At 48.0% G+C, this 12,518-nt stretch overlaps 1 protein-coding gene across 6 annotated transcripts in view; it reads right to left on the bottom strand.

The window, feature by feature from the left end:
• The window catches only part of ARMH1 (armadillo like helical domain containing 1), a 41,646-nt gene that overhangs the window by 11,020 nt on the left and 18,108 nt on the right, over positions 1–12,518 (bottom strand). For all 6 annotated transcript variants that reach the window (XM_037069670.1, XM_037069671.1, XM_037069667.1 and 3 more), the window contains 2 exons: positions 11,586–11,782; positions 6,910–6,994 (listed from right to left, as the gene is read on the bottom strand). In XM_037069670.1, the coding sequence (XP_036925565.1) occupies positions 6,910–6,994; positions 11,586–11,782 (282 nt within the window). The remainder of the gene's footprint in view (positions 1–6,909; positions 6,995–11,585; positions 11,783–12,518) is intronic.

The following is a 12,518-nucleotide window of genomic DNA, read 5'->3' as shown; positions in this document are numbered from 1 at the left end:
GGAGGGGACCTAGTAAGGGAGCCCGCTGGAAGTCGCCGGACTGCCCTTAGAGTGCCCACCCTCGAGAAGAGTGGGTGGGGGTGGGACGACACAGAGAAGGGGAGAGCAAGGGCCACGGGGAGGGGGCACCGAGGGGCAGAGAGAGTGTGACGTCCCTGAGAACTCTGAAGTTCCAGCTTCTCCCAGTTCTCCTGGGCCCTAGCAATACAACTGATAGGAGCTGCTATAAACTTTGCAAATATTTAAAGGAAACATGTTTTCAGTAAATTGATGATTTGGTGAGTGGGGCACTCAGCAAATCGGTCATTTGGCAATTGATATTTGGCAAATAGACATTTGGAAGGCAGCTATGCTCACCACTATACCACCAACGTGTAACCAAACATACATTTGGCAAATTAATTTTCAATAATTGGTCTTCTTATGATGAAGTCAAATAGTAATTTTTATGTTTGCCAATGTAACAATTTATTTGTAAAAGATACTAATATGTACATGCACATATCATATATATATATTTCAAATCCCCAAAAGAATTCATTAATTTATCCTTCCAAAAAACTTTATGACTTTGAAATTTCTCCTCTCTAGGGAGGGAGACAGTCAGCGAATACTTCTGTGGCTCTAGACAACTTGTCATGATTAAGTCCCTGCGTGGCACTGATTCCTGGAATAGCAAGTCTCCCTGGGAGGAAACAGCCATTTTTCATTTCACAAGCAATTATAAATGGAGATGAATTCCAGGCAGGCCCACTTTGGAGAAGTCCTCCCTTAAATTTTGGCTCACTTAGGTTAAGTGGGATCATTGAAAGAAATTCTAAAATCTTAATTCTACGAAGAAACCCCCCTCAGAAATTAGCAGCTATTTCTCCTTCAAAGTGGAGCACAGACAAGAACGAACGATCAGAATCTCTTGCAGTGGGGACTAGACAGCCCCTTCTTGGGGCACAGGTTCCCTCCTCTTTAAAGAGCCTGGCAGGGCAGGGTGTCCCCAGAACCTTTGACACAGGGCACCCTGGCCCACCCATCTCTTCAGGGAGACGCAATTTAAGAAACCCAGCTTTGCTAGATAAACATATTTCAGGAAACGGCATTAAAATATGGAGAAAGGAGAGAAAAAGGAAGAAAGAGAATTTTACCTCGCTTGGACAGGCATAGGGCTACCGCCACACATGTCCCCCACTTCCACTAATCCCACTGTTTTAACCTTAGCCACAAAATTATTTGGCCCTCTTCCCACTGAGTTGCGGGGGGTCTACGTGCCTCCCCTCACGCGGGTCAGGAAACGGTGCTGCGTGACTTAGAAGGCGAGGTCAAGAGAGGCCACGCAGCTTGAGTCTGGCATGTCTGGCCACACGATCACTCCTGCTGCCCTCTCTTGGAAGCCAGGCTGAGAAGCCTAAGCTACATGGGGACACCACGCAGCGGGGCTGCAGTTAACAGTCCCAGCTCTGGGCCAAGTGACTGCAGCCCTCCCCTGCCACCCAAGGCCGAGACTCGGGTGGGGCAAGAGGCCTTTTCTCTGATACAAAAATCTAAGGAAGAGCACTTCCGCCAAGATGGAGGCATAGGTGGAAACACTGTGCCTTCTCCCACAACCAAGTTTGAATACAACAAAGGTTTGGAGAACTAGGACACACCCAAAGACCAGAAAACGGAATTATACGGAAGTCCGACAACTATGAACTGTTCAACGGGGACGGTAAGAGAGGCGGAGCCAGCAGCGGAGCTGAGTGGGACAGGACAGATCCCCTGACCTAGGCGCGCAGGCAGCCCAGAACCAGTCGGGGTGCGGGGCAGACTGACCGCGGTCGCACATTCACGCACAGTGAGACGGACCACGCAGGCCCCAGGGGGCGAACCCAGTGGTGGAGGGCTGATGGTGGTGGCACACTTGCATGCAGTGGAACGAAACGCGTGGGCCTGGTGACGGTGGTGCCTGCGGTGCTGGTGGGGGCCTCCGCGGCAGGTGGCAGACAGGAAACCATTGTCCCTCTTTGACCCCACCCCCACATACAACGTCACAACCCAGCGACTTAGTTGCCCTGCTCTAGTGAACACTTTAGGGCTCCAATCCTGCTACATAACAGGCATGAACAGCCCAAAAGATGGCGCAAGAAAAACTCAAAGTCCCAGAGCCAATAACTCTAAGTGACTGAGAAATTGCCAGCCTCTCAGAAGCACAATTCAAGACACTATTTATCAGAATGCTCACAGAACTGGTTGATTATAGTCACAAATTAGAGGAACATATGAAGGCTAAACTGATTGAAATGAAGGGAGATGCACAGGAAACCAATAGTGATGGAAAGGAAACTGGGACTCAAATCAATGGAATGGACCAGAAGGAAGAACGAAATATCCGACCAGAAAGGAATGAAGAAATGGGAATTCAAAAAAAATGAGGAGAGGCTTAGGAACCTCCAGGACATCTTTAAACGTTCCAACATCCGGATTAGAGGGGTACCAGAAGGGGGAAAGAAACAGCCACGAGTGGAAAACTTATTTGAACAAATAATAAAGGAGAACTTCCCCAGTCTGGAAAAGGAAATAGACTTCCAGGAAATCCAGGAAGCTCAGAGAGTCCCAAAGAAGTTGGACCCAAGAAGGAACACACCAAGGCACATCATAATTACATTAGCCAAGACTAAAATGAAGGAGAGAATCGTAGAAGCAGCAAGGGATAAGGGGACAGTCACCTACAAAGGAGCACCCATCAGAGTGTCAGCAGATTTCTCAAAAGAGACCTTACAGGCAAGAAGGGGCTGGAAAGAAGTATTCCAAGTCATGAAATCCAAAGACCTACAGCCAGGATTGCTGTATCCAGCAAAGCTTTCATTTAGAATGGAAGGACAGATAAAGTGCTTCTCAGATAAGATCAAATTCAAGGAGTTCATCATCACCAAACTTATTGGTGATGATTCACTCCTCCCACTCCCCTTATTATATGAAATGCTAAAGGGACTTATATAAGAAAAAGAAGATGAAAAATATGAACAGTGAAAGGACAGCAAACTCACAGTTATTAACAACCACACCTAAAACAAAAGCAAGCCAAGAGGACAGCTAGATCAGGAGCGGAAGCATAGAAATGAAGAACACATGGAGGGTTAGCAACAGGGGGGGTCGGAGGAGGAGAAGGGGGGAGATGGTACAGAAAATAGCATAGACAGTAGGTAGGAAATAGATAGGGGGGAGGGCAAGAATAGTAGGGGAAATATAGAATCTAAGGAAGTTGAGCCCTGGCTGGCATAGCTCAGTGGATTGAGCATGGGCCTGCGAACCACACAATCACGGTTCGATTCCCAGTCAGGGCACATGCCTGGGTTGCAGGCCAGTTCCCAGCAGGGGACTCACGAGAGGCAACCATACATTGATATTTCTCTCCCTCTCTCTTTCCCTTCCCCTCTAAACTCTCCTTCCCTTCCCCTCTAAAGAGAAATAAATAAAATTAAATTAAAAAAAAAGAAGTTGAGACATGTGGTCATAAATTAAAGGGGGGAATGGTGGGGGAGGGGTTGTGGAGGGGGATGAAGGGGGGGAATAGAACAAGTGTAATGGTATAATCAATAAAATATATTTAAAAAACCCAATCCAGCTCCCTATTTTTAAAAAGATTTTATTTATTTTATTTTTAGAGAAGGGAAGGGAGGGAAAAAAGAGGGAGAGAAATATCAATGTGTGGTTTTCTCTCATGTGGCCCCCACTGGGGATCTGGCCTTCAACCCACAGATGTGCCCTGACTGGGAATTGAACTGGCAACCTTTTGGTTCACAGGCCCGAGCTCAATCCACTGAGCTACACCAGCCAGGGATAACCCTTCCCTTTTAAGGTTGGTCTGTTCAACTATACTACCTCCTCCTCTTGGTCACAGGCTTGTCTATCCTGACTGTTGCCACCACCCTGGGGGTGAGGGAGAAGCTTCATCTTGGTCTTGCAATTTGACATCCTCGATTCAAGAGAAGTTCTTCTCTGATCCTCTCCAGTCACCACTGTGAGGGCCCCATCTCAGACCAGTCAGAGCTCCCTTCCCCTGCCTACGGAGGGTGTGAGTGGAAGCTGAGAACAGCGTTCTCTCCCTCAGCCTCCACTCCATGGACCGAGGGGCCGTGTGAAATAGGTCTCTCAGGGGACAGTCATTCCATGTGCATTCTCTATATTCCAAGTTACATGTAGACTATTTTGCAGTGCCTGGTGAAAAAGAATAATTCAACAGACATTTCTTGGGCACCTGTTATGAGCCTGGCATATTTGAAATAAGTTGAGGTACAGAGCTTCGCCGTGCTCACACGAGCTCACAGCAAACCGAAAAGGCAGCGATGAAGCTTCACGCTCTGCCTGCCACAGTGGTTTCTGTCACGCAGTAAACACAGAGCGACTCTGAATTGGGCCCAGGGTGGGAAGAAGTTGATCTAGTTCTAACCCAGGCTCATCGGCAGCAATGAAGCTAAGCCATTTTTCATACATTTATTCAACAAACTTCTACTGAGCTCCCATTATGTCCCAGGCCCTGAGCCAGAAGAGAAATGAGTCAGAAATGAGTCAGACTGAGTCCCTGTCCCTGAGGTCGCTCACAGGGCTGGAAGCAAAAGGCACACAGGCAGGCAGTCATTACAGCTGTGTGAGCAGTGCTCACACACTGCTCACTCATTTGTTCAACAAAAATGACGGAGGGCCCAGTGTGCGCTAGAGACCGTGCTGAGGATGTAAGGACAAAAACTACGTGAGTTGCTCCGAAATTGCGCACAGTCTTCATAAAGGGCAGTTACCACTCTGGAGATAACTTCACCAATGGAGGGGGGGTTCTAGAGGGGAGCAGGGTAGAGTGTGGAAGGAGGGCTGACATTTGGGCAGGGGGGAAGGCAGGTTAGGGAAGACCTTAGAGCAGAAATGCTTAAGCTGAGAAGAGATGGTTGAGTGGGTGTGGTCACATCCACCCTGTGGAAGTGGGGTTGGGGGAGGGAGGTCTCACTGCCACCTAATTTTCTCTCCTTGGGGTTTAGATTAAGCTTCCCAACATGATTTCACTACCATTACACTCCCTTGGCTCAGTGCCAGCAACAAGCTTCTGACCTTAGGTGCCTCCACCACTCCACCCCTCTCTGGCAACTCCTCCCCAGCTAGAGATTCTGCTGTAGCTGGTAATCCATTTCCACATAGCATTATCCACATACAAGGTCTGGCCCTGGCTGGTGTGGCTCAGTTCCAAAGGGTCGCCAGTTCAACTCCCAGTCTAGACACATGCCTGGGTTGTGGGCTGGGTCTCCAGTGGGGGGCACGTGAGAGGTAACCATGCATTCATGTTTATCTTCCTCTCTCCCTTGCTTCCCCTCTGTCTAAAAATACATAAATAAAATCTGAAAAAAAAAACGGTCCATATACCCACACACGCCTGCAGGGGTCAAACAAATGAAAATTGACAAGGCTGCTGAAGAAAAAATACGACTGATATTTAATTTCAACACTGCCTCCAAAAAATAATCAATACCAAAAGTGAGCCTTCAGACCTTTGTTGATCTCCTGCAGGGTCTCCCTTGAACACCTGAACCCCAGTACCTGCTTGCTCCGCTGCCCCTCCCAGACTTCTTGGGCCGGGGCCCAGCCCGTCCAGTGTGCACTAACGTGTACGGATGCCCAGGTTGTTCTTCTGTCCAGGCCTCCTCGCCATGCCCATTCCCCTTCCGTATGCCATCTCACTCTCCACAACCACGTGGTCCTGGCCTCTGTATTCAGCTTGATCAGTACATTCCCAATTTTTTGTATGAACAGCCCAAAAGGCTTCCCACCTGGCCTCCTCCCTCCAGTCTCCCCGTGGCTCTGGCCCACCTAGCATACCACACCCAGGCCGCTTCCTGCGGGGGTGCTTTCCCTGTGCCTTCACCGGTCCGTGGTTCACTTTTCAGTGGCTCTGTGCCACCCACTGGAAAGAGTGCCCACTACTCCACTACTGGCAGTCAAGGTGCTTCGCAGTCTGGTCCTGGCCTACCTTTCTAGGTCCCCCTGGACCAGCCCTCCACCAAATGATCTGCCCATCATTCCCCCCACACACCTTGCATTTCCCAATGCCCAGGCCGTCGCTTACACCATTGCCCTTTCCAGAGTGCACTTCTCTGCTCCTTTATACTTTCCTAAATCTTCCCCAAGCTCCGAGACTCAGCTCAAACACTACTCTCTAGGCAAATTCTTCTTTTGAATGAGCCTTCCTGCTGAAAAAAGAATCTCTCTTCTAAATCACTAAAGGAACAGGGAAGGAAATAACATCCTGTAAAAACCTGCCATGTGCTACATGTGAAAAGCATATGCTTTGGGGTCAGACGGGTCTGGTTTGCATCTGATTAGCTGGGCAGCCTCGAAAAGTGTGCTCTCTGTGCTTCAGTGCTTTCCCTTGAAAAGGGAAAACACGGAACATAACAACACTCACCTCCGCCATTTATCCACTGGGATATTCAAATACCCAGCATGTGCTTGGCCCTGCGTTCCTGTGGGTGTTCTGAGAACTATTTGAAACGATGCATGGAAAGTTGCTGGCACATAGGGGCACTCAAGAAATAAAAACTTACTAATAATGCCATCACCTGATTCAGTTTCTTAGAAGAAGGACAGTCCTCAGGGCGATTTCTGTTGAGAGCGGAAGCATGGCATAAGACTGGGAATCAGAGCTAGCTCTGGACCAGGCAGATTCTAAACAACCGTTAAAGCACCATATTGTTGACTCAAAGCATAGAATGTGACTGTTACTTTCTGAATGACTTGCCCATCAACGCTGAACCACTATCTTCCACCTGCCAAGGCTATGCAGGACACTCAACAAAGCTCTTTGTGAACAGGAGAGAACTTGTAAGAGCAAATGTGCCTTCGCTCCCATTGCCACCTTCTGTCAGGTGGAGCGGACCTGGCTGCCTCCCTTACCTTCATACTGGACTTCCAGGTGCATCGTGCGCAGCACACTCAGCACGCAGTCCACGATGCTGGGGTGTGTGCTTCCGACGATCGGCTGGCAAGACAAACAGGACAAGGCAGTTACTCCTCACATCTTGTCCATGTGGGAGGGATGAAAAGCAGCTTGGTAAACGGCGAGAGTGAGGGTGGCCGGAAGTCACTGGGCCCCAGCCCTTGAGAAGAGGAGCAGTGATGGGCAGCCAAGAAGCAACTGAGAATCTGCTGAGGTTACCATGAACCCCTCAGCTCAGGAGGTGTTCGGTCGAGGTTAGCTACTCACCTGCTGGAGGTGCAAGGACAAGTTGGCTACCTTGCATAGGGTGAGGGTGGGTACTCACCAAGGTGGGGGAAGGTCCTGAATCTTCTCTCCCTGGGGAACCTCACCCAGTCAGGGAACCCCGCTTTCCTACATCTTCAACCTCCACCTCTGCATTGGTTCCTGCCCTCCAGCATGAAATGTCCTCTCACTCACCCAGACTGAACAAAACTGTCCTTCAACTCTGTCTTCTCTTGCTATTGCTCTTTTTGCCCTTTATTCTCAAGCTTCCCAGGGGAAGCCACTTCTTCATCCTCTGACAGGCTGCTGCCATAGGGAAGTCCCCTAATTCACCAAACTTTTCCTGCTGGGACCCTCTTTCAGCTCTCCCTGTACTTAAGCTCTCTGTTGTACCCAGCCCAGCAGATATGTTACTGATATGTAACTCAATGAGCAGGTCCTCCTCATTGAGTGTTCTTTCCCCTTGATCATCACAGCCTTGTTTTTTTTCTTGTTTTCTTTCTATGGCTTTCATCGTTCTTTTTCAAAGAGACAGAGTGGATGTCAAAAGAATAAAGACTCTACAGTTAGAGAAAGTGGATTTAAATTTCCGCTTAGCACAATAAATACCTCTTACTTAGTGTGTGGCCTTGAATAAGAAAACACCCCCCAAAGGCTCAGTTCCATCATCTTTAAAACGGGGAGAGTAACACCTGCCTCCATCAGCTACTGTGAAGACAAAAAGAGGACTTCGGCCAAGATGAAGGCATAGGAGACACACTGTGCGTCCTCGCACAACAAAAATAAGGACAACAAAAAAGTGTAGGCCAGACTTTCACCAAGATGGAGGCATAGGTGGAAACACTGTGCCTTCTCCCACAACCAAGTTTGAATACAACAAAGGTTTGGAGAAATAGGACACACCCAAAGACCGGGAAACGGAATTCTACGGAAGTCCGACAACTACCAACCGTTCAACGGGGACGGTAAGAGAGGCCCAGCCAGCCAGCAGCGGAGCTGGGTCGGGCAGGACAGATCCCCCGACCTAGGCGCGCAGGCAGCCCGGAACCAGTCGGGGTGCGGGGCGGACTGACCGCGGTCGCACATTGGCGCACAGTGAGCCGGACCACGCAGGCCCCAGCGGGGCGAACCCAGCGGCGGAGGGCTGACGGCGGTGGCACACTCGCGTGCAGTGGCACGAAACGCGTGGGCCTGGTGACGGCGGTGGCTGCGGTGCCGGTGGGGGCCACGGCGGCAGGCGGCAGAGGGAAGCCATTGTCCCTCTTTAACCCCGCCCCCACATACAACGTCACAACCCAGCGACTTAGTTGCCCGGCTCTAGTGACCACTTTGGGGCTCCGATCCTGCTACGGAACAGGCACGAACAGCCCAAAAGATGGCGCAAGAAGAACTCAAAGTCCCAGAGCCAATAACTCTAAGCGACCAAGAAATTGCCAGCCTCTCAGAAGCACAATTCAAGACACTGTTTATCAGGATGCTCACAGAACTGGTTGATTATAGTCACAAATTAGAGGAACATATGAAGGCTAAACTAATTGAAATGAAGGGAGATGCACAGGAAACCAATAGTGATGGAAAGGAAACTGGGACTCAAATCAATGGAATGGACCAGAAGGAAGAACAAAACATCCCACCAGAAAGGAATGAAGAAATGAGAATTCAAAAAAATGAGGAGAGGCTTAGGAACCTCCAGGACATCTTTAAACGTTCCAACATCCGGATTATAGGGGTACCAGAAGGGGGAAAGAAACAGCCACGAGTGGAAAACTTATTTGAACAAATAATAAAGGAGAACTTCCCCAGTCTGGCAAAGGAAATAGACTTCCAGGAAATCCAGGAAGCTCAGAGAGTCCCAAAGAAGTTGGACCCAAGAAGGAACACACCAAGGCACATCATCATTACATTCGCCAAGATTAAAATGAAGGAGAGAATCGTAGAAGCAGCAAGGGATAAGGGGACAGTCATCTACAAAGGAGTACCCATCAGACTGTCAGCAGATTTCTCAAAAGAGACCTTACAGGCAAGAAGGGGCTGGAAAGAAGTATTCCAAGTCATGAAATCCAAAGACCTACAGCCAGGATTGCTGTATCCAGCAAAGCTTTCATTTAGAATGGAAGGACAGATGAAGTGCTTCTCAGATAAGATCAAATTCAAGGAGTTCATCATCACCAAACTTATTGGTGATGATTCACTCCTCCCACTCCCCTTATTATATGAAATGCTAAAGGGACTTATCTAAGAAAAAGAAGATGAAAAATATGAACAGTGAAAGGACAGCAAACTCACAGTTATTAACAACCACACCTAAAACAAAAACAAACTAAGCAAACAACTAGAACAGGAACAGAATCACAGAAATGGAGATCACATGGAGGGTTAGCAACAGGGGAGTGGGAGGAGGAGAAGGTGGGAGAAGGTACAGAGAATAAGTAGCATAGATGCTAGGTAGAAAATAGACAGGGGGAGGGTAAGAAGAGTATGGGAAATGTAGAAGCTAAAGAACTTGTATGTATGACACATGAACTAAAGGGGGAGGGAATGTGGGTGGGAGAGGGTATGCAGGGTGGAGGGGAGTGAAGGGGGGAATGGGACAACCGTAATAGCATAATCAATAAAATATATTTTTAAAAAAGACAAAAAGAGAGAGTGTAGACCTAGCTGGTGTGGCTCAGTGGATTGAGCGATGGCCCGAGAACCAAAAGGTCACCAGTTGTATTCCCAGTCGGCACATGCCTGAGTTGTGGCTCAGGTGGCCAGTAGGGGGCTTGTGAGAGGCAACCACTCACTGATGTTTCTCTCCTTCTTCCTCCCTCCCTTCTTCTCTGTCTAAAAATAAATAAATAAAATCTTTAAGAGAGAGAGAGAGAAAGTAAGCCCCTAACGTAGTGCTTGGCATGTAGGAGGCACTTAATAATGGAAACTGGAAATAATAATGATAATGAGGTCTGTCTGCTGGACTTTTTTCCTCGGCACGTCTTTTAAACATGGTAGTGTTCCTTCTTTTTTTACTTTGTATATTTCACATGGGGATCTTATTTACTTTCATGGTTTCAGCTATCACTTCTCTGCTCATGAAAATTCAAACCGACATCCTCACCTTGGGTCTCTCTCTGGAGCTGCAGCCTTTTATTTCCCACTGTCCAATAGGCATTTCTGCTAGACGTCCTGAACAGTGATTCCTCATTGAGCTAGGAACTGAAATGACTTGGGAAGCTTAAAAAGAAAACGCATAACTAAAGGTGCCTGAGAGCTGTCAGATCCTATGGGAGGGAGGCTCAGGAGTCAGTATCTTTTATCTATCTATCTACCTATTAATTTATTTTTAGAGAGAAGAAAGGGATGGAGGGAGGGAGGGAAACATCAATTGGTTGTCTCTCGCATGTGACTCAACTGGGTTGAACCTGCAACATAGGCATGTGCCCTGACTGGGAATTGAACCTGTGGCAACCTTTCGCTTTGTGGGATGACATCCAACCAACTGAGCCACACTGGTCAGAGCAGAATTAAGTATCTTTTAAACAAGTGGCCTACTTGTATCTTCTGTAACCAGCTTGGCCTGCTCCTCAGAGGGGCACCTGGGAGCCACCGAACCTCATTAAGTTTTTAGAATCAAAACCTAACTCTCCAAATCAAATAGCTTTTTCCTACTCTTATTGTGGCACACAGCTCACCCCACTAAGCTCAAAGCTGGCTGTCCTCTTTGCCTCCTTTGCTTTCACTGCCTCAAGTCCCATGCATTCTGCTTCCAAAATGTCTGTCCAGCCTGTATTCCCATCCCCACAGTTCAGGCCTTGTCATGTCTTGGATCTCTTAACTACCCCCCTGCCTCCAGCCCATCCTGGAGCTGTTTTGAGAGCTTTTGATGGTTCATCTCAAAACCATTCTTTGAGTTTCTAATACCCTCCTTACCAGGCATGGTGCCTTCATGCGGTCACCATGCCCCGAATCTGACTTGGTGCACATTCCAGGGCACCATCTGAGAGAAAGACAGAAGCCAAGGGAAAGAGGGACTTTTCCCCATCACTGGAGATCTGGTCTTCACTTACACGCTGTCTACAAATGCACCAGGATTCTTTCCCTATCAAATTGACTCTTTTAATCTTTTCTACAGTTCTTTCATCATTCGTGTTGCCCGTCCCAAGTACTTTTAAGTCTGTCAACATCTTTCTGATCCTTAAGTAAACAGGACAAATCACTCTGATTGGGAGACATGAACTCTCTGCCCTGCCTTGGCCTTCAGATTGAACAGCACACAGGCAGGGGGGGCTGGGCTCTGTTTCTCAAGCCATTGTGGAGTGCAGCTGTGGAAGGTAATTGTAAGATTACTGTGTGTGAATCGGGACCACAGAAGCGTGCAGCCCGGGCTCACCTGGGCAGTCCTGAGAGCCTGCAAGGACAGCTGCTGAGCTTTCGGGGACGTGGAGGGCAGCAACGCTATTAGACCTTTGTATACTTGGTTCTGGTACTTGGGGTTGCCGTGGAGCAAAGAATCCAACAGAACCTGCACTTCCTCCTGGGTCTCTTCTGACTTACATGTTGCCAAAAATTCTGCTATGGACCGTACACCTGAACAAAGAAGAGAGGAAATGCTAAACTGGAACGGATTTAGGATAACAATCCCTTTCAAGATTACATAACATGAGGTAATAGGATTAAGATGCATTTAACCAAGCTCATTCAACCAAAGCAAAATTGAGGCTTAGTCTCGTGTTGCGTGTTGTGTCCCTGTTTACCACAGGCTATGTGGCTGAAGGATTTTGTTTCCGCATAGGCATCTCAGCTTATCAAACATTTGAAATTTAAAATGGCTCTGCAAAATGCACAAAAAAACATGCCTTTTTTTATTGTCATGTGATAAGTAATACATGCACAGTGCTCAGCTGTTCACAAAATGTCTTGACAAATACTACGTCATTTAACCCCAGAAACCGTACGGGGAGGGAGGCATTCTTCCCACTTTACACACAGATTCACTGAGGCTCACAGAGGTCACGGGGGACACACAGAGAGCCATGAGTAAAGTGCAACGAGGGAAGCGCTTTGGAAAAGGGGTGCAGAGGGGATGGTGTCTCCTTTCAGTCCTTAACCAGAGCCCTTGATAGATCACACTGGAAACCCTGAGCTGTTTACCTTTCTCACCACACTGTAAGCACTTTGAGGGCAGGGACCGTATTTTCTTCATCTTTGTATCCCCAGCACCTTAGCATAGATCTAACACTCATATGCAATAATTTTATTTGTTTTATTTCTAGAGTTAGTCAAAATTCAATTTCACAAAGGATTTTAGGCAATGACTCCATAA

The sequence above is a fragment of the Sturnira hondurensis genome, unplaced genomic scaffold, assembly GCF_014824575.4.
Source record: "Sturnira hondurensis isolate 20B ecotype Veracruz unplaced genomic scaffold, ASM1482457v3 Scaffold0018725, whole genome shotgun sequence".
In the NCBI taxonomy this organism is placed as follows: domain Eukaryota; kingdom Metazoa; phylum Chordata; class Mammalia; order Chiroptera; family Phyllostomidae; genus Sturnira; species Sturnira hondurensis.
Note: the sequence above shows the minus strand (reverse complement) of the source record. Positions and strands in the feature narration are given on the sequence as shown.